The sequence below is a fragment of the Telopea speciosissima genome, chromosome 4 (genome assembly GCF_018873765.1).
Source record: "Telopea speciosissima isolate NSW1024214 ecotype Mountain lineage chromosome 4, Tspe_v1, whole genome shotgun sequence".
Taxonomy (NCBI): domain Eukaryota; kingdom Viridiplantae; phylum Streptophyta; class Magnoliopsida; order Proteales; family Proteaceae; genus Telopea; species Telopea speciosissima.
This window is the reverse complement of record NC_057919.1, coordinates 21,737,075-21,763,710: the sequence shown is the minus strand read 5'-3', so window position 1 is coordinate 21,763,710 and position 26,636 is coordinate 21,737,075. Positions and strand designations below refer to the sequence as shown.

The window sequence follows — 26,636 nt, the reverse complement described above, 5'->3', positions numbered from 1 at the left end:
CTCCAATATGAACTGCATTCTTGACCACATTACAAGGATTTGAGAATGGAATGCCTTATCAAACAGCGATTTTTACAATCCAGCTAGAACGCAATTCTTGATCTATAATGCATTCCAAGAATGCATACCAAACACAGCCTAAAAAAAACCAATTGCAAATTTGTCAAAGATTATAATTGGCACTATAAAACTGAACATTTGGTGGTCTTTGGATGGAAGCCTATCAATCATTTGATTCATGTGTTTTAGTTATACGGTTCAAACAGCCATTACATAGACACTGAACCGTTTGTCTCCTGTTCACTAAGGTTAGCGTGCACAAGAGTGTGATATAAATAATACACATATTTACTCCATTCCGTGTTTAAAGATCAATTTACATGTAAGACATGTGCATCTCTAGGTTACAATCTTTTAGAAAGTAGCTGTATATCTGGTATATGGAACAAACTAACGAGCAATCCATCCAAAGATCAGCATCAAAGCTGGAAAAGTTAGAAGGCTTTACAACAGAACATGTACTAGAACAGCTTTTAGTTTCTGAAATCATTTCACTTAAATCTGTACATTCTCTGTCCTACATAGCCATCGCTGACTAGTCAGCTGGTTCTCATCTTCTGAAAAATTTCGACAACAGGTACAATATGAAGAAAAGAAGTAGAGAAAACAAAACCACATGTAAGACATTGTTTGAGCCCTGCTGGATAATGCTCATGTTCAACCTCCTCACGTTATTCTTTACCCCTGCTTGAGCTTTTATTAATGTCATTTGCTGTGTTAAGAACCAGCAGTAAAATGGTCAGAAAGAAGTACATCATTATCCTACTAACAGGGAAAAGTACTAATAAACTGACAAAGATAGTCTCCAGAATCCAGATATCCAAACAATCGAGTTTTCTATTTGTGAGCAAGTAAAAATTGCCCAGAATTCAAACTTCATATTAAGATGGAGTAGGTAACCAATTCTGAATTGTAAGTTCAATTTAGACATGCCAAGCTTACAAGCTAAAAGCATGGCATTAACAAGTGCACTAGACGGTTAGACCCTGACAAACATGTGAAAATCTGACATTCTTTATTGTCCTTCAAACTACAAGATTTTTTTTAAGCTACAGTGAGAGGCTTATGTGATTTAGCCATTTAGGGTTACTAGGCACTAAGAATCCAAAAGTTTAGAATAACAAAACTACAGGATTATCAAGGGAACAAGTAAGACCGAGAAGTGAAAGCCATTGAGCCAATAGAATCGGAATTCTCCAACAAAGAAGTGAATAAGGCCGGGACCCATAAATTGATTGGGGCCAATTACAACTAGAATTTAAGAAGGGTCCAGTCAATGTTTACTAGGTTTAACAGGGTAAGATATGGAACTAACTCAAGAGAATTTATCTTAAAATGTTGAGGTGGCTGTGGCATTTAAAAAAGAATATATTTCTAAGAATTCAGAGTATACTAAATACATGTCTAAGTGAACTTCTGGAAGGGCTTTGAGAATCCAGCTTGTGAAGGGTGGGAAAAGGTCGGTTGATGCTGTTACATTAGCATGGTTGGACCAGAACGACCCACTATAGAGACCCAAGCTGAGACACAACTGGCCCAACACGGTTTTTTGGTCAAAGGGGGATGGTAGTTTACATAGGAGCAATATTTAATTGAAATCTTTTATTTTATTTTAACATGGAGGGAAGATTATGTAGGAGTCATTTGGTAGCTTTTCTTATGTGAGTTATTTCCTAGTTTAGTAGGTTTCTTTAATTGGCTGGATCTCTTTTTCATAAATACTAGTATACTACTATGTAATACGATTGAGGGGGTGAATTGATAGAAAGTATGATATTGAATTTTATGAGTATGCTTAGTGTTGCATGGTCTGATTGCACCAGCTCTTTCTTCTCCTTCCCCATCTTCTTTCATAGTTCACTTTCTTTCTTGCTGTTATTCTGTTTCATCTTCTCCCCTTTCTTCTTCCTAATTATTGTTAAGCTTGCTGATTTTTATTTTTATTTTTATTTCGGTGGTTGCAGTACTGAGGGTTCATATCGAGGGCTGTTTTTTCTTCTCACCTACTTGTTTTATGCTTGCTGTTCTGGGCTGAGAGTCTTCACTTTAGGGAGATTCGACCCTTGCAAGTTCAGACCCAAACCTCTTCTCTGTTGTCAGATCGAACAAGAGGTAGTTGCTGGTTCTGCAGTCCACCGCCAAGCTATGTTGCAGGTCCTCCAATTAGCCTTCTAACTTTTTGTTCCTGGTAGATACCATCTGGAGTCGATGGAGCCGTGGTTTGTGACTCTCTCCTGAAATTTCAGGGTCATTGAAGGATCTTGGAGCGAGTTTTCCTTCATGCAGATTGCTGGACTAATGTAGTCCTAGGTAGGAGTATTCCCACTAGGAACCAAGGTAATAGGATCACCAAACAAGACTGCTGATTTGGCTGGGCAGAATTAGGGTTTTAAACTAAATTCTAGGGTTAGGTATGGGGGAATAGGATACTGTATATCTGATTTTAATATGCAGGTTTTGGGAAGGCTTTTAAAACAGAATTGATACAGATTTAAATCAAAATTCAGATTCCAGAATTTTAGGGTTAGGGTTTTGGGTTTTAGAACTTGGGGAAACTACCAAAACTAGGGTTTAAAGTGGGATTTATGACCAGGGCCTGAGGTCGAGTGTGAGGGACAAGGGAATGGAAGTTCGGCTGTGATTTGAAGGAATTCTGTCGGCTGAATAAGTCTAGACAGAAATTAGGGGTTTTTTTGGGTTTTAATGGAGAAGAGGGATTTAGGGTTTTGACTGTTGATTATGGGCAGCAGTTAGGGTCGAGTGTAGATAATGGTGTAGGGAGGCTATGGCCTAAGTTTGATTGATTTCTGATGGAGAAACAGATCTGGACAGAACTCAGCAGGCTAGGATTTATGAAAGTAAAACAAATAAATAAAGGGGGATCGAATGGGGAAGGAGAAGGAATAAGAAAAACAGAATTAAAACTCAAACTTACCACAGAAATCCACCAGCAGCAGCTTGAAGGATGAAGGATGAAACCACCTTTAGAGAGAGATCCTCCCAGCCGTCAAGGCATAAGGAGTTGTAGGAATCTACCCACCCTTTCCACCTTGAAATCCACAAAGATGCACACTCAAAGGAGCAGAACAGCAGCAGCAGTCGGCCAGCAGCAGAAAACAGTCTTTTAATTCAAATTTCAATGTGGGGGAGCCTCCCACGATTTCTACTTTTATAATAAAGGGCCAATGACCAAATCCTAGTACAAATTAAAGTCTCCTCCTTCTAAAATCGTGGAAGGGAGAGATTTAATCTAACTTAACTAATTTAAAACAGTAAATTGACTAAGATACCCCTACTAAAAATAAAAGAATCTAACTTACAATAACTAATTTAAAAGAAGATTCCATACTAGCCAATAGGATATAAGGACCTATTAACCAATAGGAACACTTCACTTAAATTAGACCAATTGAACCAATTGGATGCAACCAATTCTAAACCGGTTGGGGGTTTGAAAATGTCAGATACTTCTCCTACCCCTTCTCCCTCCCCTCCTTTGCTTGTCCCTTCCTCCACCCCTGCTTCTGCTGGTACCGTGCCTCACCCCCCCCCATCTGCTTCTACCTGGGCATCTCTTTTAAACTCTGCAAATTCTCCTTCGTCTGAGGGTTTGCCCCTTCACTTTGTCGCTCCGACTTTGGATTGCAGCTCCAAGGTGGCCCTCTGCCCTCCGGAAGTGCTTGAATTTGAAGCAAAGCTCTGGGAGAACTCCTTGGTAGGCAATTTTCTGGGCTCTCGCCCTCCTTTCCCGGTGGTAAAAGCGTCTCTTTCAAAGCAATGGAGAACTCAGGCCTCACTGGATGTCTCCCTTCTGGATAATGGGTTCTTCCTTTTCAAGTTCTCCTCTGCCACTGACAAGACCCGAGTCTTAGAAGGAGGTCCGTGGCTTGTTGGGAAAAAGCCTATTTTCCTCCGGCAGTGGCATCGACATCTGCAGCTCAGGCGTAATGATCTCTCTTCGATCCCTCTGGTTACCGCCGGGGCTCCGCTACACTACTGGTGCACGGATGGGCTTAGTTCTCTGGGCTCGTCCCGGGAAAACCTCTCTCTCCGACATAAGGACCGGACGCAAAGATCGACTTGCCTTTGCAAGGATCTGTGTGGAAGTTTCTGCGCACGAGGTCCTTCCTACCTTCATCAAGGTTGTGGAAGATAACGATTACTCCTTCGAACAGGAAATTCATTACGACTGGAAGCCTCCCCAATGTACTATCTGCAACATCTTTGGCCATGACTCCAGTCTTTGCGCTACTTCGAAGGATGTCTCAGATGACCACCGCCCCCCTGCTTGTGGTGATGAAGTGGCTGAGGTCCTCCCTCCAAATGCAGGCAACAAGAGCTCTTCAGGTACTGTGCAGAGTGACTCTTCTGGCTGGCGTCAACGCTCCAGGGGTCGGAGAAGACAAAGATCTCGCTACCGCAATCTTCCTCCGGCTTCTAAGCCTCCGGTGGCAGGCAACCGGAACCCTCTGTGGGCTGCGAGACCTGTACCCTTGTGTCAGAACAATTTCTCGCCTCTGGAAGACCTTGATGGGGACGCTGCAGGTCCTTTCACGGCAGGTGATGCTGAAGAAAACCAGCTTTTGGACACTTGCCCCGAGAAATTACACTTCGATGTTATGCCTCGCAGCAGGTCTCGTATGTCGGAGGATACTGCGATGGAAGTTTCTATTCCTAGCTCTGTTGCCGCTGCAACATTGGAAAGCTACTCAATGTCACCTTCGGGTGCTACTACGCCTTTGTCTCGAGCCTCCTCCCTTCAAGGTCTGCTGGAAATCAACGCTAACTCAGGGTTCTTAAAGCAGAAAGGCCTGGGGCCCACTTCTGTAGATAACTCCAATACTGTCGAAAACTCCACTTCTTCGACTGGCTTAGGCCAAGATGAACCATTTGCCGGTTCACTTATTGCTGGTTCTCCTTGCCCTTCGCTTAAGGCGGTTCACCCATCTCCATCCGGGTCGGGTTCCCATCTGGTGCTTACCCAAACCCATATTCAAGTTGGGCCTTCTTCTCCGCCCGATCCCTCTGCCTCTCGTCTGAGACCCCTTTGCTATGCAAACCTCAGCTCTTCTCGCCACAGTTCCTACCACCGAAGGCATCGAAGTGAAACCAGGTCTCCAGCAGTCTTGACTCGCCTTTTGGAGTCTTCGTTGCCCCTCCTCCCCCTTCCTCAATGATTCGCGGCCTTCTGTGGAATTCTCGAGGCCTCAATTCTGCCTCGAAGCAACCTACTGTCAGATCCAAAATTCGTGCCTCTCATGCTGCTTTTTGTTGTCTTCTTGAAACTCACATCAAGGAGCCTAATGCTGGAAAAATTCTCATGTCCTTAGCACCTGGCTGGTCCTTTTTATCCAACTACTCCTCCCACCCAAATGGCCGAATCTGGTTCATCTGGGACCCCCGAAAACTATCCATTGCTCTGCTTTCCTCTTCCGATCAGTTTATCCATCTCAACTTTTCGGATTGCCTAGGCCAGTCTACCTATTTCTTTTCAGTCATCTATGCTCACAATTGCCCTTTTCAAAGGTCTCTCCTTTGGACTGATCTGCGTTCCATCGCCAACAGTATAGGGACTCTCCCTTGGGGTTTGGGGGGAGATTTCAATATTATCAGGTAGTCCTCTGAGAAACAAGGAGGTTCGCACCTTGATGTGGAGGCTATGGAAAGTTTCAATGAGTGTCTCGATGATATAGGGGCAAATGACCTTCGGTGGACTGGTTTCCCTCTAACTTGGTGCAACAAGAGAGCAGGAAGTCACCGCACCTCTTGTAAGCTGGACAGAATTTTGGTCAATGAAGCTTGGCTCTCCTCTTTCCCTTCCTCTCTGGCTACCTTTGAGAACCCCGACATCTCTGATCACTCTCCTATAATTCTTACCATTCAGCCTTACACTTCTTTCGGCCCAAAACCCTTCAAGTATTTTGATATGTGGTCCTCTCATCCTTCCTTCTTGCCCACTGTTACTGAGGCCTGGGCAAAACCTGTTCCAGCCTTCTCCTCCCCTCTTGTGGCTTTTGCTAGAAAGCTTCGCATTGTAAAGGAGTCCCTTAAGAGCTGGAACAAGACTACTTTTGGTGATATTTCAATTCAAGTTGCTGATTGCAAGGAGAGGCTCCTATCGTCAGTGCAGTCAAACCGATATGCTGAATATTTCTCTGGCTAAATCTGAAAAAGATCTCACTGTGGAGCTCAATACTTTGCTCTCTAGGGAAGAGAGCTTCTTAAAGCAGAAATCAAGAATCAAATGGCTTGACTTAGGCGACTCAAACAATGCTTACTTCCATCGGTCTGTCAAGGCAAATGTCAATGTTAACTCCATCATCCAAATTTCACTTCCCATGATGGCTCTATAGCTACCACCGTCAAGGATATAAAGGAGCTGGTCGTTAAACACTTCATGACATTTTCAATGCTCCTCTCCCGGATCATGTTCCTCTCGCAAAGTCAATCGCTAAACAAGTTTATTCCTGCCATCCACTTGGAAGCTTTGAGTTCTATCCCCAAAGAACAGGAGATTTTAGATGCAATTCACTCTCTCAAGGTCTCGGGGGCTCCAGGGCCGGATGGGTTCAGCATGGGCTTCTTTCTTGCTGCTTGGGATATCATAAAGGAAGATCTAATAGCAGCCATTGTCAGCTTCTTCTTTAACCCCAGTCAAATTAAAGGGGTCAATCACACTTTCCTTTGTCTTATCCCGAAGGAGGGTGCATCCTTGATGAATGACTATAGGCCCATTGCTCTCTGCAATATCATCTACAAGTTTATTGCAAAGATCTTAGCCAGAAGACTCAAGAGTGTTGTTGATCTGCTGGTCAGTGCAAACCAATCAGCTTTCATCCCAGGCAGGAACATCTCTGACAACATCCTCCTTTGCAATGACTTAGTGAGAGGGTTTGACAGGAAAAATCATTCGCCCTCTATTCTCTTGAAGATTGACATTCACAAGGCTTTTGACTCTCTCAGTTGGGATTTCATTTCTCAAGTTATGCTCAAGATGGGGTTCCCTATGCCTTTTGTCAACTGGATTACTCACTGCATCTCCTTTCCCAAGTTCTCTGTTCTCCTCAATGGCAGCCCGGCAGGTTACTTTGGTGCTACTGTAGGCATCCGGCAGGGGTGCCCTTTATCTCCTTACTTGTTCACCTTGGCTCTGGAAGTCCTCTCTAGACATTTGCAGTCCTGTACTGATCAGCAGCTCATTACTCCTATGCCCAAGTGCAAAGCTTTAAAGCTTACCCACCTTGCTTTTGCAGATGACTTGATGATTTTCTCCAAAGCCTCCATAGCCTCGCTCGAGTGTATATTGCTTTGTCTTCGTCAATTCCATGCCACTTCAGGGCTCCGCATCAATCCTAACAAATCCCTCATCTTCTTTGCTGGTATTCCAGAATTGGACAAAAGGGAGTTTCTTGACAGCTCTGGTTTCCTTGAAGGCCATCTTCCAGTCAAGTATCTGGGTCTCCCTTTGATCCCAGCCAGGCTCTCTGCTCATCACTGCACTCCCATGTTGGATCTCATCAGGAAAAGGCTTCAGTTATGGAAAGCCAAGCTCCTCTCCTATGCTCGTAGACTGGTCCTCATCAGATCTGTCCTAGAAGCTTCCTACATCTACTGGTCCGTCATCTATGGGTTGCCGCAAGCATCCATCAAGTCCCTGGAATCCTTGTTAGCTGCTTACCTCTGGAAAGGCTCTGACACGCCTAGGTTTCTCCACCCTCTCAAATGGGCTTCAGTCTGCCTCCCAAAAAAGGAGGGTGGTCTGGGTATCAGAAGGATCAAAGAAGCTAACCGGGCTGGTATTATCAAGCTCATTTGGAAGATAGCCTCTAAGAAAAAGAGCATTTGGGTTGACTGGGTTTACTCGAGACTCCTCCGGCAAGACTCTATTTGGACTGTTACTGTCTCCTCTGAGGCTTCTTGGGTTTGGCGCAAGTTCCTAGAAGCTCGTCATCTTGTTCAAAGTCATATCCACAATCACATTGGAGATGGGCTCTCCACCTCTCTGTGGCTGGACAACTGGCACCCTAAAGGAATATTACTCCATCTTGTCACCCCTAGGGTTATCTATGCATCGGGTCTTCATAGGAAGGCTCGGGTGGCTGATATTATCCATCTTGATGACTGGGCTCCCCCCCCCCAACCTCCTCTCCGCAGTTATCTCTTATCTGGAGTGAGCTTCAGTCTATTAGCAGAAGGTTGCCTACTAGGGGAGATAGTGTCTCTTGGAATGCTAATAGCTCTCCTGCATTCTCCTCTAAAGGAGCTTGGAACCTTATCCGGCAGAAAGGTCCGATGGCTATTTGGAGGAAGCTTCTATGGTTCAGGCATCACATCCCTAGGCACTGCTTCACTGCTTGGAGGGTCTTCACTGAATGTCTTCCTACGCAAGCCTTCCTTCGCAGGAGGCACATCCAGGTGTCCAGTTCTTGCTGCCTTTGTTGGAGCAACTCGGAAGACTCGGCTCATCTGTTCTTTGATTGCCCAGTCTCCAAGGCCATATGGAAAGGCATCCTCTCCAAATGCTGGCCTGCCCAAAGAAGGATTCTCAGTTTCTCTAGAGAATGGATTTGGGTTGACATGACCTATGGAGGAACTTCTGTGTGTGATTTAGTGGGAAAGATGGCTTTTTGTGCTGCTATTAGTCACATTTGGATGGAGAGGAATATTAGAAAATGGACCTCCAAATCGCGTACCTTTCAGCAAATAAGGGATTCCATTTCCTTTGAAATCTCCTCAAAGCTGCTGTCTGCCCCTCCCTCTTTTTGTAAGGACACCCCTAGGAACAGGCTTATTGTTGTCTCCTGGGGTCTCTCTAATGTTTCTCTTCTAGCTCCTGTTAGCTAATGCTCTCCTAGCCTTGGGCTCTTGTATTCCCCCTTTGGGGGCCTTTCCTTTTTCTTTAGTAATTATATTCTTTATTCACCCAAAAAAAAATTCTAAACCGGTTCAATCTAAAAACAGGAAAATAAACTAAGTATGGAAAATAATAATCCTAATCTATGGCTCCCTATTCAAACCCTAAGTTTAGGGCTTCTTCTTCTTCTTCCTTCTTGGAGCTGCATCATGGACTTCTGCCCTCTGTTCTTAGTAGAGAGGTTAAAGACAACCTATTCTCCCCCACCCCATTCTTCAATTTAATTAACTCCCTTATCCTTATTTCCCTTATTACACCTCCCCTCTGTCTTTATTCTTTCTTGTCCCTTACCTTGAGTTTATTCCAAGTCTACCCAACTCTTTAATTGTAATCCCTACTCTATCCTCTTCTTTATTTTTACCTAGGTAGTCATTTAGGATTCCATTTATTTACCAAGTTGCCACTATCTAATAAAATTAGAAGCATTTACTGTTTTGCCACTAATCTGTTGATTTGAGTTTTCTACTCCTAGTGTGGGTCCATAGCAACCCCAAATGGGGTTTTCGAACCCGCGATTGCACAATTGGTGCAAGGGCAAATGTCATTTTGGAATATTTAACGTCACCCGCATGAAAAACCAGGACATTTGGGGGGTGGGGGAGGTGTATGGGCTTCTTTTGCTTTGGGCGGTAAAGATTCCGAACTGGCTCATCCTGTTGGATCCTCCACCTTCTACTCCTTTGGAAGCTGAGCTTCTGGAATCCTAGAAGTAGAAGGCGGTATGCTCAACCCAAATATATCCTAAGCAGTAGGTCATAGAAGAAGAAAATTGAAAATATACCCTGGGTTTTCTTCCCAACAGGAATAACCATATCAACATCAGCTGTTCATATTTATTGACTCTCTGCATCGACTCTCCTGAAATTTTTTCTTCTTTATCTCTTCAACGCCCACCCTCCCCTGCCCCAAAAAATAAAAAAATAAAAAAATTGTAATTCATTATTTTCTATTGTCACTTGAAGGCTTGAAGCCATCCAGAGACTAGCAGAGTAGTAATGGGATACAGAGAAATTCTGTGGCCTTTCACCTCAAGATCTTGACTTGGAATGGAGTTCTGTTTTGGATCTTTGACATTTTTCTGTTCACATGTATTTCTATCATCTTTGTTAGTTCTTTAGTATATTTTGCACAGCTACCGATACAAACAAGTGTATATCTTGTAAATCCTTATGCTTTTTTTCAATTAATGAAGCTTTTTTGGTGCTGCTAATCAAATCTAGGACGAGAACTAGGTGTTCCCTAATCAACCAAAAAAAAAAGGTATAAAAATCTCCAGTGAGTAGCACAGGATAAAGGGATTGTTCAAAATTTTAAGAATTGGGGAGGCTGAAGTTGCTTATAAACAGATACTACCACAACATTTTCCAGGTAGTTTATGTTAAATACCAATATGCTATACTTATCAACTATAACTAAGCAATGGCAAATTCACCATCAATTGTACAGTAAACAGATTTATGTTGAGAACAACCGCCTAATGCAGTTGGTAGACGTGTGGAGTGTAAAAGCCCACCCAACCAGGAGGTCTTGGGTTCAAGCGACCCTCTCCCATAGAATCGGTATCTATCTATAAAAAAAAATAAATTATGTTAACAAGTCAATGATGTCCTGGTTAGTCAAGTCAACTAACTGGTCTTCACCTAAGCAATATGCTTTAAAACATCTAATCCATCCTTTTGAAGGTACATGTGCCTCCCCTCATACCTTAATACACTTACTACAAACTTGGAAAAAAATTTGTTCAGACTATTATAGTGATTCAAATACTGATGGCGACACAAATTAGTAACTGTTTTGAACCAGAGTTTTGATATCTCAACAGTAAGTGTAATTATACTCAGCTACAACAGGTATAAGAAGACATAATCAATGGATGTCCTGACCAGCCATCAAGGATAGAACAACAACTACTACAAAGAAAACAACATATATCTGAAGTTTGAAGCATACCAACTGAGCAATAAAGTCATTCTGATATTTTGCTTCTGACTCAATCTCTTGAGCTACCTGCAGAGCCATAGTTGAATAAGAACTCAGGTAACAGAATGCATAACAGCATAAGGAAACAACCAAAAAAATAAGATGAAGCAATGAAAGTAATGAAAAAAAATCATAAGACTCGGCAAATAGACAATCTTCATGTGCTAGTGAAACTGGCCTGGAAAGGTAAGAATTTCTTGGATACAAGGTACTTCACAATCTTTTGCAGTCAAGTCTTCCGCTCAGAAGCATTTGAAAAGTTCATACCCTCTGAGAATGCATATTTGTACCTTTTTTTTCAACCGGCAACTAATGTATGACCTCATGCATAAACATGGAATAATCTACAGTTCTACACTGAACTTTAATCTCATGTTGCATGTTCAGCTCCTCCAGTTTCACTCATTGAGGTTGAGTTTTTTAAGCAGGAGGGATTGATGAGCATGACCAGACATGAGACAATCATATGCTTGTTGGTCTCACAGACGATCATCTGTGGGGCTACAGGACCCTCTCAAATCAAAGAGCAGCCTCAATCATAGGGTGCAGCTGCTCTAGTTGGTTTAGTCTGGGTTTTATTTGTTTTTCCTACTTTGCAATAGGAACTATTCTATACTTAATCTGGATCTGGTTCAATACATTCTTTGAACCAATAATTGGGACAACTCAATCTCCCCCCTGCACCTCCCCCTTCACTGTGCAAGCAACCAAATTTAATAGCAAGCAAAGTTATTCATGAGGATATACAAGAAGGAGCAAAGCTCCTAGTAGGGTGGTGTGGGGAAGCCGAACACAGAAAAAAGAACAGATGCGATCCCGGGTTCAATAACCCTGAATATGGGTTGCTATGGGTCCACCTGAGTGATAAGCTGACCACCTTGTTTCTATTTCCCCTCACGATGATGATTCACTAAGGCAGTGTGTAGAAATGTAGAATCTCAAAGGTCAGCAACTAAAAAAGGTATTTTAAGTTTTTAACCATTTCATCACGTGAATGGAACTGGCAGTTACCATTTTTTCCCCCAATTTCCCCAGGTAAGGAACTCTGTTTGCACCAGTAACGACTGGAGTTGGAAGCCCTTTTGGAAAATACATCGAAATAACACCTGATGTGATAATATCAGTGGCATCAATTTCATCCCCTTAAGCGGGCTCGAGAGTTAATGGTCCTTGAATGGTGGTTAAAAAACAAGAGGGTCCTCGCCTAAAAGGACAATAACTCTTGAGCACCACCAAACACATCTGGAGAAGAGCTTCTGAAGCTTGCCCTGGAAGAATTTTAGTAACCAGCTCTCTCCCTGGGCTTCAAATAGAGCTTCTCCTTCCTCACAAACATTCAACTAGCACATTTCTATTCGCAAATCTTAAGCACACAGATATAACGATTCTCCTGGTCTAACTAAAGTAGCACCTTGCAAGAGTTCTATTTAAATTTTTCTTTTTTTTTTTTGGTCTACCGGATGAGTTTTATAATTTCATCTGGTCAGGATGGAAATTATGAGGTAACATTTTCATCAGCAGCTAGTTAGATAATCAAGTATACCACTGAAATTTTGAACTTGCTACATAGGGCTAAGCTCACTAAATAGTAAACAATCACTGAACCCACAAGTAGGACTACTAGGTACTGATATACGGCAGCATAAGGACCTCAATAGCAGCAATATTAGTAGTTAGATCAGACCCAAAATTAGGTCAACAGCATGGGCATGACAACAGTATTATACCCCCAAACAATGAACACAATCCAATGGTTTGATTAACAACTACACCAGGCCTACAGTATGTGGCAGCTTGCTGTCATATTTAGTAACTAGGTATAACTTTCAACCTCTAGGATAGAATACACCAAAACTGATATCAACAATAGGCTCTGAGTCACAATATGATACCCTTAAATTATCTCAGCCACCTGATGAACAGATCACTAGTTACAAACTCAAACCCAAAATTAGAAACTAGTCACTAAAACAGAACTCTGTAGTACCAGCCGATGGAAGCTTCAGTTGGTGCCAAAGTTTCTTATCGAGGGGAAGGGCTGACATGCTCTATATGACCTCAGAAAATAAGCTAAGACTAACGGCTGGATGTGGTGCAGTAGCTTATGAAACAAATTAGAAACTGTAGGAGAAAAATAATAACTTACAGCTGCCAGCCAAAGGATTTGGCTGAAACCACAATTGAAGGGGAAGACCAGGAAGGGTATTACACTCCCAAAGCTTGGGAATTGGGATGTAGTTGGTGGCCAAAACAGGAGTTATCATGGCCTGAAATTTGCTGAAGAAGAAGACTAACAGATGGTGCCCCAGGGTTGGATTGAGACTCCAATATCCATTTCTGTTGGTGGATTTATGGAACAGCCTACTAGTGATCGAAAGAGAAACAACAGTAGGGCAGATGGATAACTTGAGCCTTACTGTTGAATCCTTGTTGCAGGTTAACCAAAGAAACAAACTATGATGCAGAAGGATAGAAGAGAAAAGGGAACAAGAAGGGGTATATGACCAAGGCCTTTCACCTACGCCTTGGTCAGTCTCTCACTAACCTAATAGACATCTCACCTCTCACTGCATCTCACAGCATTCATGCTAAAATGCTTTCTTCATTCAACTAAAATCGTAGGGTATGGGCCCACGCATAATAGGAACCTTGTACAGTAAGAAGTCTTAATAAAAGGGAAAGATACTTAAGATCCTAAGTAGTATTAATAACAACTCAAATTAGAAACTACAATAACCCCCACAATTCTGTTTTTTAGTGAGCCAGCTAACACCCAGACCATGGCTTGGTGTGGCATGGCCCAAAAGACCAGTTGAAGAACCATGGGCCTAAGTATGGGCCTGGTTCTTTTGACCTTGCTGAAATACTTGTCTACATTAACTTGGTTCAAAGACCCTCACAAGAAAAACTTCTTCCAAAATCCTAGGATATTAAGATGGACTCTCCTCGCGTAGATAATTTCTTTTAAGAAGACAATACTTTTTACAGCTGAAACATGGCTGGATGTGTATAGATGGATTAATCCATTATAACCTCATTACTATTAGTATTCATTTTTTATAAGAAGATTAGAAATAGTTTTTTTCTGCTGAAACATGGCTGCATGCATATAGATGGATTAATCATTAGAACTTGTAGAATTCAAGCGGGATCCAAAATATATTTTAGTAGATTGATCACATCTCAGCATAATTTTCTTTCCTGATTCTAAGTTTCTGCTTTTCTCACACTCTTTCGTTCATTAATATCCAATAAAAACATTTGTTCCTTCTCTTTATTTCCTTCTATTTTAAATTCCATAACCTTCCTTTTAAAATCTAGCCTTAAAGCAAACATTGGAAACCTGAGCATGTTCTCTCAGCCCACATCCACAAGAAAGCATATCTAACCTGCAAGTCCTTCATGAAATCCCAATTCAACCCAGCCCTGCCCTTGGTTTAGCCCATTCTCATATTATATTGGTGCTGAGAGGTCAATACCACCTTCAACCTTAGATTTTCATATTCAAACTCTACTATCCATTTGTTTTCCTAACATGCAAAAAATGTTAACCCGTAACCTTACCAATATACATCAAATACCATGAATCTGATGATCAATTTGATGGGTCATACATCTAGTTTTTCCCCCTTCAAACCCCACGCCATTAGCAATCTGGAATTTTCCATTAGGGCCCATTTGATTGATGGGGTTTGATGGGGTGGAATTATTGGGGTGGAATTGGTGTACAAATTTTCCCACCCCAATGGGTTGTTAGGGCATTCGCTGGTCCCACATGCTAGGAATACTTGAAGATTCAAGTTCTCCATCATTGAGGGGTTGTTGAAGATTCCAGTGAGCATGGGAGCTTTGTTGAGTGACTAGGGGTCCACCGGATATCAAGATTCTACTTGAAGACAAGGGTTGTAAGGGTCTCTACCACTTACCCTACTATTTATATTCTTGTATCCATTTGAATAGCTAGGTTGTGTATTGATGAATACCTAGACTATATGTGCATGGACAGTAGTGCAAAATTATAAGCCCAATTTGTAATTGTACTTGGGGTGTTCAGTGGGTACTAGACAGGGGAGTTGTAGCTCCCCAGTAGTTGTAACTACCATATTTTGGCATTGTAGCACCCTCCTGGTTATATGCTGGGTAAACTAGGGAAGTTGCCCTTGTCAGTTGTAGCTAACTAAAATTCAATGCTGAGCAAATATGAAGCCCTTAGAAGCATTGCTCTATGAATGTAGGCAACTTGCTGAACCACGTATGTCTTGTGTGGTGGGTGCTATTGTAGATGTCTATATATGTATTGAAGTGCCTTGCTTGCAGGATGGGTGTGCACTATCTGGTATGCCTGGCCACCTAGTGGTTGCAGTGTGGATGTGCACACAACTGTGTCTAATCATTGTCAGTGTATATTGAGCAGTATAATGGGGCCAGCATTTTAAAAGAAAAGAATTTGAAATCACTGATTCACCTCCCTTCCTTCCACTTTGAGCTTTGGCTCTTTTAGTCTTGAAAGATTTTTAAATTTATCAGTTCATGGGTTGAGGTGGTGGTGGGCATGGTTGAAACTTGGAACTTGAGAAGTTTCTTTTTTCTAGTGGAGGATGAGCTAGGGCTTTGCCTTTTTCTCCTTTTCGTTCCCATGTTTTGTCCCTGTTTATAGAAAGTTTTTAGAGTTGAAAAATCTTGGAGAGTAAGGAAGAGTTCGTGTGCGTACCAGCTGCTTGGGAGCCTTGGCAGTGTCAATACAGACTCCACTTGCAGTGCAGAGGGTGGAGGATTGGGGACGTGGCTGAGGGCAGAGGTGGGGTGGGGCAGAGAGTTGCAGCGGGCGTGGAGTTCTGCTTGCCAGAGGGGAGAGGGGAGGGGGAGGGGGAGGGGAAGGGAGTGCCAAAGCTGAAGAGAGAGAGAGAGAGAGAGTATCATTGATTTTTTTTTCTTTTTTCTTTTATGTATTATTCCTACTCCAGGTCCCATCCCAAAAAGTGGATCTGTGGACCGATTATTGCTGATTCGAATTAAAATCGGCCATCCTCGAATACTATTACTTGAACCCTGATCCTCCCTGACTCTTCCTATTGTACTGTGCGGGAGTAGCTACCTTCAAGGTGATGCAGATTTATCACCAAACTGGGCTTCTTTTATTAGGAATAAGTCTAGAGTTGGGTTACATACATGTTGGGCCTTTGACCCCATGGGTTTCTAATGTAATAGGCCACTTTCATGGGCCTAAAATATGGATACATAGGTTGCATACGGGATTAGCCCAATACTTAGTTTATTTTTATGTTTTTTAATTGAACGGTTCAAATTGGTTGCATCCAATTGGTTCAATTTAAGGGATCATGTGACTTGGTTAAGTGGTCATGTGACAACTTAAGTAGTCATGTGATGTAAGTTGGGCTGGATTAGGACTCTATAAGTCCAACCATGTTTTGAGTATATTTCCTTTAGTATTCTAGTTTCCTAGTCAGTTTAAGTTAGCTAATAGGTTAGGGATAGGGTTAGGCCATTTCTTTTTAGTGTCTAAGTCTATTTTTGAGTCTTCTATATAAGTTTGTAAGGGAGGCCAACATTAGATACGAATTTGATTAATAAAAATTAGCTTTATGCTTGCTGCTGCTCGTTCTGAGTGTATATCCTTGTGGATCTCAAGATGGAAGGGATTGGTGGATCTCCAATTGACTCCTTGCATCGTGAAGATCGGGAGGGCTGCTACTTATCTCCTTGCATCGTGAAGATCGGGAGACCCCATTATTCATCTTCAAAGCTGCTGCCATTGAAGACCTGCAACAAGTAAGAAATTCTACAACTATTCTTCTTCCTTCTAGAAGGTCACATACAAGGTGATTTTCGTGAGAATTCTGCCCAGCCAAATCTAACCATTAGAATCTGCTAAAAATTTGATCGAGTCTTCCTCAAACCCTAAGAGAGACTCAATTCAAATTTCAGCACCATCCACCCAGCCGATTGTGTGAAATTACAGTGTTACCCCTCTCTCCTACTTCTACAAGGAAACCTACATAACTTCGAATCTGTCCATCAGTTTCAAACCAAACTTCCAGCATACAACCCCTGCACTTCTACCTACACTCGATCCTAAACCCAGCTCATAACTCCCACTCTATCCCCTCCATTCCTCCACTCCATTAAAACCCAAAACCTGCAACTCAATTCTGTCTAGAATTGCAGAATTTTAAAACCTTCCCAAATCCAATTATTTTTATCCCATAATAACCCCCTAGACCTGCATATTAAAGCCATATAAGACTCATTCCCAAATTCCCATCCTAAACCCTAGAATTAACCTAAATCCTAGTGCTGTCCATTCGAACCAGCAACCCCTTTTGCGATTAGATCCTGGTTGAACTGGCTCCTAGTAGGTCTCCTACCTATCTATGACTACTTTAAAAGGCCAGTAATTTGAACAATTTTTTTAGCTACACTAATGCTTGTGTTTTGAACCAAACTCCCACCCCAACCAACAACCCCCAAAAAAGGGTGCATGGCTTGGCGATAATGTCTTAACAGTTATATCCTACAATTCCAGCATTACTCGTCTGACAGTGGTTATAATAAATCAACTTATTGAACAACACAGCGAAGTGCACTCTAAAACTCATCAGAATCATCCAATAACCAGTACTGGATTAAGGGATTGGTAATAGGCAGAAATCAATGAAAGGCTGTAATTTGAAGGAAATTTCCATTCTAGAGATTGCATAAATTCTTTAATTTCTTACAGCAAAACAACAACAACAACAGCAGGATTTCAGAAAAGGGGAAGAAAAATAACTTACATTTCTCAATTGTTTAACCTTTCTATGGAGACCAACGATCTCTTCGTCCAAGTCCGCGTGCATAGGATCGATCTGCACTTGCACTTCATTTGAATTTGACACGGGTCTTGTGTTAAGACCTTCTCTGCAACAATTCAAAATAAAATTTTCAGAGAAACGGATCAAACAGACAATGCGCCAGATTCCTGTCTCCTCGAACGATTGGAATACCTACCTCGATCTGTAAGGAGCAGCGCCAAACAGCGCACCTCTCTGCGAACTCGCCATCAGAGAAAAATTAACAGATAAAGGTTCAATAAAAGATTAAGAGGAAAGCCCTAGATAGAGGAACGAGATTGAAATCACAAAGCTAGGTTCGTCGTGGAGTTCAGAGTCTTCAGACGGCTTCAAGAAAAATCACGCCTTTAAAGAAATCTTCGAGATTGCGCCGCCGCGCTAACATTCATTTTTGGGAGAAAGTTCTCTGTACGGGAGTGTGGCCTACGCCAGCACTCCCATGAGTCTATCTCTCTCCTCTCCATATGAAAAGACATCTCTGCCCTTTGTTTTGAGGAGGAGAGAAATAGACACATGGGAGTGCTGGTGTAACCCACACTTCCGTACAAAAAACTATTTCCCTTCATTTTTATTGTATTTTATGGGAAAGAGAACGACACCTGTGTAGCGCACGCTGCCCCTGCGCCTGACATAGGGGCACGTGAAATGACTGTTGCACCCCCCTAGAAGCAAAAATGACCAGGTGTGCTGCGGTCATTTCATACACCCCTATGTCAGGCCACAAGGGCGGTGTGTCTGGTGCGACCGGGTGGCATTCTTTCTCTCTTATTTTATTTTCTTTTTTGGGACAAAGAACGCTACTCGGTCATGCGTCTGCGTGTGTACTTGCGCAGTTGTGCCCAGACACAATTGAGCTCAAAATGACAAGCACACTCTGCCTTTCCATGGGGGTGGGGCGGTCATTTCACGCGCCGGCTGTGTCTGGACGCTGATACATGCCCAGGCGCACGACCAGGTGGTGTTCCTTTTCCCTTATTTTTTTGGGGAGTAGAAGGCTAGAAGCTAACAATAAAGGTGCAATTGGTCCAGTTCTGGGCTATCGGTCCGGTTCTTTCACGGTTCCAACCCTAAGAGATCGGGACCTAAATCGAACCAATAAGCTAACCGGTTCCAAGCCTCAGATCCAAGGCCATTAACTAATGAATGGACCGGTTCTAGTTCCTAATCGGTTTCAAAACAGTCTAAAATAAATTTTAAAAAAAAAATTCCTAACACATACTACATCAATACTACTATTATAAGACTAATTTCCATCAAATGAAATATGCAGCTCACCATCAATTTTTTTTCAAATTACAAAACTAGTACATATTACCTATTGTTTTATATTCAATTAATAAGTAGGAACACCCCCACTCTCATAAACTAAGATAATTTTAAAGTATGTTATTCTTAAGTTTGCATTCCCCAATGGATCTTTAATTTAAATGTCGAATCTTTAGTAAAATAATATATGAGACACAAGGTACCAGTCAAAATTGAAAGACTAAAAACATAAAGGGCTTGACCTTAGCTATCATAACCTTAAGACTTAAAAATTATATAATATATAGGATTAGGATGTGGATTTGTGCCGGTTCCAACAGTTCCTAGTTGGTCTAATCAATCCTAGAATTGTTGGGAGAGCAATAACTTAATCAGTAGATCCAGAACCAGACCAATAATGTAATTTGTAGATCCAGAACATGATCAATAAGCTATCGGGTGGATCGGTTCCGGTTCCAAGCGGTCTGATTCTTGATTATGGTCCAAAATTGACACCCTTAGCTAACAAGTCGATTGGAAGAGACTGAAAAGAGAAAGAGAAAATGGGGTGTCGTTAATTTGACTAACTTCACGGATCTTTATCCACTTAGGTTCCCTGCCCTGTACAGTTTGTACGGTTCCTCTCATAGGGGGCAAAAATGACCAACTTATCCCCTGCCCAAACACACTGCCAGGATGGGGTCCAGCCCCCTCTTATTAGAGGCACTAGGGAACTGTACCGGTCAGGGAATCTGAGAGGATAGTTTTCCCCAACTTCCCACGGTGAGTGGATCGCCATCGCTACTCTTCGTCTCCTCTCGAGACTAGGTCGTGTAGAGTAACTATGATCCTCAGCGATTCTCTCTCCAACATGGTTTGAGGAATCAGTATCAGATCAGCTAATTCCTAGCCAATCCCATATCAATGGATTGGTACCCATCAAGGGTAAAAATGTTAAAAAAAATAGGATTAAATATGTCTGATCCAAACTAATACAGGTCGATCTTGATCAATATCAACCAAGACTAATCCCAATATCGATTACTAAAAACCCTGCTCTCCAAGAGTCTAGATTCCAAAGTGTATGTCCTTTTTCACCTTTTTTTGGGGGGGAGGGTGGGGGGAGGCGGTTGGAGGTAGAGGACCCCTTTTCAATTTCCACCATGGGGTCCATGTTATACTAGGCATATCTTGTAAGACAAATCAGGTATACGAGAAATAGAGAAATACATGTTATCGCTCTTGATTGCAGAGTGAAACGAATCGAAAGACAAAGCACGGATGATCGAGTTGAGTCGTATCTCTGAAAGATACTTTCCTTAAGGATTTAGATGCCCCCTCTTACGCAACGGGGTTGACCTTGTACCTTACCCTCCAAGATAAATACAACTCCTAAACGTATAGGTTGCAGAACCTAATACAAGTACCAAGGATACCAAACGGCTATACAACCCTCTTATTACTTAAACGAAAATACAGTAAGTATCTGTCTCTGGTATGAACTGTTGCAGAGACAATACGTTTCTGTTGTGTATATCAAATGCAGGCAGGACATGGTGTATATATAATGCTGGAGTACCCTTTCATGAAGGGATACATCTGTATGAATACAGGTGATATACGTTCAGGGGTGTAACTCTTACAAGGGAGGTGTGACCGTATGTATACCTCCACGTACAGGGAGGGGGTGTAACTATTCATATATATGTACAAATAGATAAGTATGGTTCAACCGTATAGATGAACCACGGGTGAACCAAACCGAGTTTTTAAATAAAACATTAAAACTCAAAAGTGCAAAACTCCTATAAGGTTTTGCCCACACCCACACCCACACCCACACCCCGACCCCGACCCCGACCCCGGCCTCGGCCTTGGCCATGGCCATGGCCCAGCCCGGTTCGGCTTGGAGGGCGTGCGTGCAATTCAAAAGCACCCCAAGGACCCCCCACACACTAAAAAGTAGGGTGACTTCCTCTCCAAAGGGCTCACACCTTAAGGAAACAATCCTATATATATACCCCTCAAGTAACTCTCCCACAACCAATGTGGGACTATTCTTGAGCTCAATTCTAGCCTCTTGCACACAAGAGAGTACAACCAATTTCAAACAAAATATAGGAGGGAAACAAAAGAGGAGGGAATGAAACAAAACACAATTTTGAAACTTTGACACACTTGAAAAAGTGATTTTTGAAACAAGTGCTTTGACTCAAAAAGTGCTTCTATAAAATAATAATACAACAATTCCCCCACAAGTTTCAAAATAATGATACATATCGAGTGATAAGTATATTAGATATAGTAGGACACATCGTTGCAGGTGTCTTCAGGACTTGAACCTACACTAGGTCTGATGAACTACGCCACAGAGTATAGGTGAAGTCAAACTTCTTGAACCTTTCCTCATCGGTGTAGCCGACTAGTTCACCAGCCACATCCTACTAGTCGATCGTTTGTGATATCCCTTTTATAAAGATGGACATTTTTTAACTGGCCTTGTCCCTTATCCTGGTCTCATAGATGTTTAGAGAATTCGCCTCTAAAATTCTCATCGGTAGGCGGCCTCACCTCCTACATCTATTTAGGTCAGTCCATAGTGTGCACCACAGTTAACACACCCCCACTTTACATGAGATCCGACTAGATTAAGAGTCTATAAGACTCATCCTCCTTCCTTTGTGGTGGTACTACTTTTCCTATCTACCTAGAATGAGCAAAAAATGTAGTAGTACTAGACAGATCATCTAGTGACTTCGTTTGTACCCTTTGAACCTAATTCAGGAATGTACCTCTTCACATAGGTTGGGTGTCCATCACATGGCCTATGTCACAGGCCTTAAGCTTATTCCCTTAGATGAATCATGAATTATTTTTGTAGGCAATGGTTTTGTGAAAACATCAGCTAAGTTGCTTTCAGATTTCACAAAATCAATAGCTATTGTTCCTTCATTAATATTCTGCCGTACAAAATTATGTCTTAGGCGGATGTGGCGCTTCTTTCCATTGTACATTTTATTCTTAGCTTTAGCTATTGTCGCTTGATTATCACAATGAAGTGATATCGAAGGCAATAGTTTTGGCCACAATGAAATATCTGCCATCAAAGTTCTGAGCCACTCTACTTCAGTTCTCGCCTTTTCCAAAGCTATAAACTCAGCTTCCATGGTGGATCCTGTACCACAGGATTGCTTTATCAATTTCCACGAAATCGCTCCACCTCCTAGTGTGAAAACATATCCACTAGTTGCTAATGTTTTCTTGGTATCTGAAATCCAGTTAGCATCATAATAGCCCTCTAACACGGCTGGTTTTCCACTGTAGTGAAGGCCATAGGCTATCGTTCCCTTTAAATATCGCAATAATCTTGTCATGGCATGCCAATGATCTATACTTGGATTTTGAGTGTATTGACTCAATTTCCCAACTGCTAAAGCGATATCTGGTCTGATGCAGTTCATTAGATTTGTAACTGAACCTATGATTTGTGAGTATTTCTTTTGGGAGACAGGTTCCCCCAAATTCTTTTGTAAAAAACAATTAATGTTCAAAGGTGTTTTAACCGATGATAAATCATGATAAGTTCAACATAATGGGATTGGGATAATATAATCTCTTTTTCTTTTCTGATGATCTTAATTCCAAGAATTACATCAGCCTCCCCCATGTCCTTTGTATCAAACTTAGACATTAAGAAGCCTTTAGTTTGCTTTACAATGTCTAAACTTGTTCCCATTATCAACATGTCATCTACATAAAGTACGATGAACACACCTTTGCCTTTATAGAACTTACTATACAAGCACCTATCAGCATTATTTATGAGAAAACCATTTGATACAAGTACCGAATCAAGTTTTTCATGCCACTGTTTTGGAGCTTGTTTGAGTCCATAAAGTGATCTAACCAACTTACACACCTTGTGTTCTTGTCCAGGCACAACATAACCTTCAGGTTGCTTAATGTATATTTCTTCTACTAAGTCGCCATTTAGAAACATTGTTTTCACGTCCATTTGGTGTATAACCAAATTATACATAGACGCAACAACCATCATTACTCGTATAGTAGTTATTCTTGCTACTGGAGCAAATGTGTCAAAGTAATCTATATTCTTCTTTTGTCTAAAGCCTTTTACTACTAACCGGGCTTTAAACTTATCTAGTGATCTATTTGGTTTCAATTTCTTTCGAAATATCCACTTAGTGTCCAACACTTTGGAACCTTTAGGTAAGTCAACTAATATCCATGTGTGATTGGCTAGAATGGAATCTAGTTCACTTTTGATGGCATCTTTCCAAAACATGGCATCTAAAGATGTCACCGCTTCTTTATACGATAAAGGATCATTGTCTAAAAGATAGACAACCCAATCACCATCCGAAAAAGTAGCTTTCTTTTGCCTTTTACTTTTTCGTAATTGACTTGAATCACTAGATATGGGTTCAATATTCTTTGACACTTCTTGTCCAAAAGATGATACACTACTATCAACCTTACTTTCTAATAGGTTAGACTTAAGAGGAAATACATTCTCAAAGAATTTTGCATCCCTTGACTCAACGATGTCATTTTCTTCAAACACATCATCTATGGTTTTAATAACCATAAATCGATATGCAGTACTGTGAGCTGCATATCCAACAAAAATACAATCACATGTCTTTGGTCTTAGTTTCCTTTTCTTTGGTTCTGGTATAGCCACTTTGGCTAGACAACCCCATACCCTTAAATGCTTTATGATAGGTTTTCTTTCATACCATAATTTAAAGGGTAACAATCCGGTTTTCTTGTGCGGAACTCTATTTAAAATGTAACATGCCGATAACATGGCATCCCCCCACATGTCTAAGGGTAACCCTGAGCTTATGAGCATTGAATTCATCATTTCCTTCAATGTTCGATTTTTCCTTTATGCCACCCCATTAGACTCAGGTTGATAAGGGGCGGTGGTCTCATGAATAATACCATGATCCTCACAAAATTGAGAAAGATTAGAGTATTCAGTACCTCTATCAGTTCTAAGCCTTTTCACTTTCCTCCTTAATTGATTTTCCACCTCTGCCTTATAGGATATAAAAGCATTACTTACTTCATCCTTGGACTTAAGAAGATAAACCATGGTAAATCTAGAGTGGTCATCTATGAATGTAATAGCATATTTTTTACCTCCTCTAGATTTAAGTGACTTATAGTCACAAAGATCACTATGCACCAAATCAAGAAGGCCACTTTGTCGTTCCATTGACCTATGTGGTCTTTTAGTGAATTTTGCCTCCACACATGTGGGGCACTTTGTCAATGGTTGCTTAATATGATTGTCTATTAAGCCTTTCTTATGCATATAAGAAATATAAGATGCATTGTAGTGACTTAATCTACCATGCCATAAATCATAATAATCAATAAAGTAAGCAGAAGACGCACTAAGCTTTTCTTTTATTATCTCAGAAACACTTAGTACAAATAAACCATCGCTAAGATATCCCTTGCCCACAAATACATCATTTTTCAGAACTACAAGCTTGTCAGACTCAAAAAGTAACTTCATTCCTGCCTTATTGAGAAGCGGCCCTGAAATAAGATTGCGTCTTATTTTTGGCACATGCAGCACATTGTCCAAAACAAGTGTCTTTCCTGAAGAGAGCTTCAAAGTAATTTTTCCTTTGCCGATAACCTTGGTTGACTGAGAGTTGCCCATATAGACCTTATCATCTAAAATAAAATAACTCAAAAAAGAGTTTCGGTCCCCACAGATGTGCCTCGTAGCACATGTGTCTATTATCCAGTCATTTGGTTTTTCAACTAAAAATACTTCGGTTATCATCGCTGCAAAGACTTCCTCTTCAGCAAGATTGACTTTTGCCTTATCTAGCAAAACCTTCTTCTTGTTCCTGTAGTCTTTCTTGAAGTGACCCGGCTTGCCGCATATGAAGTAATTTCCTTTCTTCCTCTTTGAGTTTGAATTTTTCTGAACAGGATTACCTTTCCTCTTGAGATTTGGTTTCTTCTCTGTTTTCACCAGATTGGCATTGGATCGAATGTATCCAATGGGCTTTTCACCTTTGTCTTTAATGCGGTTCCGTTCCTCTATTTTGATGCGAACTACCACTTGATCAAAAGACTAGTCCTTCCTCTTGTGTTTCATAGTAGTTTTGAAATCCTTCCAAGAGTCAGGTAGTTTATCAATTAAAGAACTTGTGACAAACAGATCCAGTAAAATCATGTTCTCTTTAGCCAAATTCCCAACCATAACCTGGAATCTGTCTACTTGAGAAGAGATGGTTTCACCTTCAGTCATCTGGAAGTTCAGAAAATTTGACACCACATACTTCTTTAAGCCAGCATCTTCCAGAGTATATTTGTTGACCAAAGCATTCCAAATCATGTAGGCATGATCAAAGGAATTGTAAACATTATACAATTCATTCGATAGAGCATTCAGAATCCTGTTTTTGCATTGAAAGTTTGCTTCGATCCAAGCAACCCTCTTCATATCGAGATCAATATCCTCATTGTTCGGAGGCTTGGGATCAGTCAATGCAAATGCTACCCCTATTTGCATTAATGCAAATAGCATCATCTGCTTCCACCGTTTAAAATTCTGTCCGGTGAACTGTGTTATCTTATCAAACTCTGAGACTATTCTCAGTTTCTCCATACCCGGTTGTATGGTAGCAGCAGTACTTTGGGCAGCGGCAGCAGTAGGTGGAAGGTCCACAGTAGCAGCAGTATCCACAGTATTATTCCCAGCCATAGTCTTACACAAAAAATAAGCCAAATAAGATCTAAATCCTTAAGATTGTTATACTAGGCATATACTGTAAGACAAATCAGGTATACAAAAATAGAGAAATACCTGTTATCGCACAACAGTTGCAGAGTGAAACGAACCAGAAAGGAAGAAGCACGGACGACCGAGTTGAGTCGTATCTGAAAGATACTTTCCTTAAGGATTTAGATGCCCCCTCTTCTGCAACGGGGTTGACCTTGCACCTTACCCTCCAAGATAAATACAACTCCTAAACGTATAGGTTGCAGAACCTAATACGAGTATCAAGGATACCAAACGGCTATACAACCCTCTTATTACTTAAACAAAAATACAGTAAGTATCTGTCTCTGGAACGGACTGTTGCAGAGACAATACGTTTCTGTTGTGTATATCAAATGCAGGCATGACATGGTGTATATATAATGCTGGAGTACCCTTTCATGAAGGGATACATCCATATGAATACATGTGATATACGTTCAGGGGTGTAACTCTTACAAGGGAGGTGTGACCGTATGTATACCTCCAAGTACAGGGAGAGGGTGTAACTATTCATATATATGTACGAATAGACAAGTATGGTTCAACCGTATAGATGAACCATGGGTGAACCAAATCGAGTTTTTAAATAAAACATTAAAACTCAAAAGTGCAACACTCCTATAAGGTTTTGCCCACATCCACATCCACACCCACACCCACACCCACACCCCGACCCCGGCCCGACCCGGCTCGGCTCGGCACACGCGCGCATAATTCAAAAGCACCCCAAGGACCCCCCACACATTAGAGAGTAGGGTGACTTCCTCTC

The 26,636-nt window shown here is 41.5% G+C and overlaps 1 protein-coding gene across 1 annotated transcript; it reads right to left on the bottom strand.

Annotated features, from left to right (window-relative positions):
* Positions 1 to 451: 451 nt before the first annotated feature.
* Positions 452 to 18,183, bottom strand: LOC122657724 (bet1-like protein At4g14600). Its single transcript, XM_043852519.1, has 4 exons — positions 17,963 to 18,183; positions 17,749 to 17,872; positions 10,925 to 10,981; positions 452 to 772 (listed from the first exon to the last, which is right to left on the bottom strand). The coding sequence occupies exons 1-4, from the start codon at positions 18,013 to 18,015 to the stop codon at positions 611 to 613; spliced, it is 396 nt and encodes a 131-aa protein (XP_043708454.1). The 5' UTR covers positions 18,016 to 18,183; the 3' UTR covers positions 452 to 610.
* Between the last annotated feature and the right edge of the window lie 8,453 nt (positions 18,184 to 26,636).

Coding starts and splice junctions, on each gene's coding strand:
- LOC122657724 (XM_043852519.1), bottom strand. CDS start 18,015: ATGGCGAGTTCGCAGAGAGGTGCGCTGTTTGGCGCTGCTCCTTACAGA. Junction 10,982..17,748: donor AGGTTAAACAATTGAGAAAT/GTAAGTTATTTT, acceptor ATGGCTCTGCAG/GTAGCTCAAGAGATTGAGTC. Junction 773..10,924: donor ATGACTTTATTGCTCAGTTG/GTATGCTTCAAA, acceptor TTCTTAACACAG/CAAATGACATTAATAAAAGC.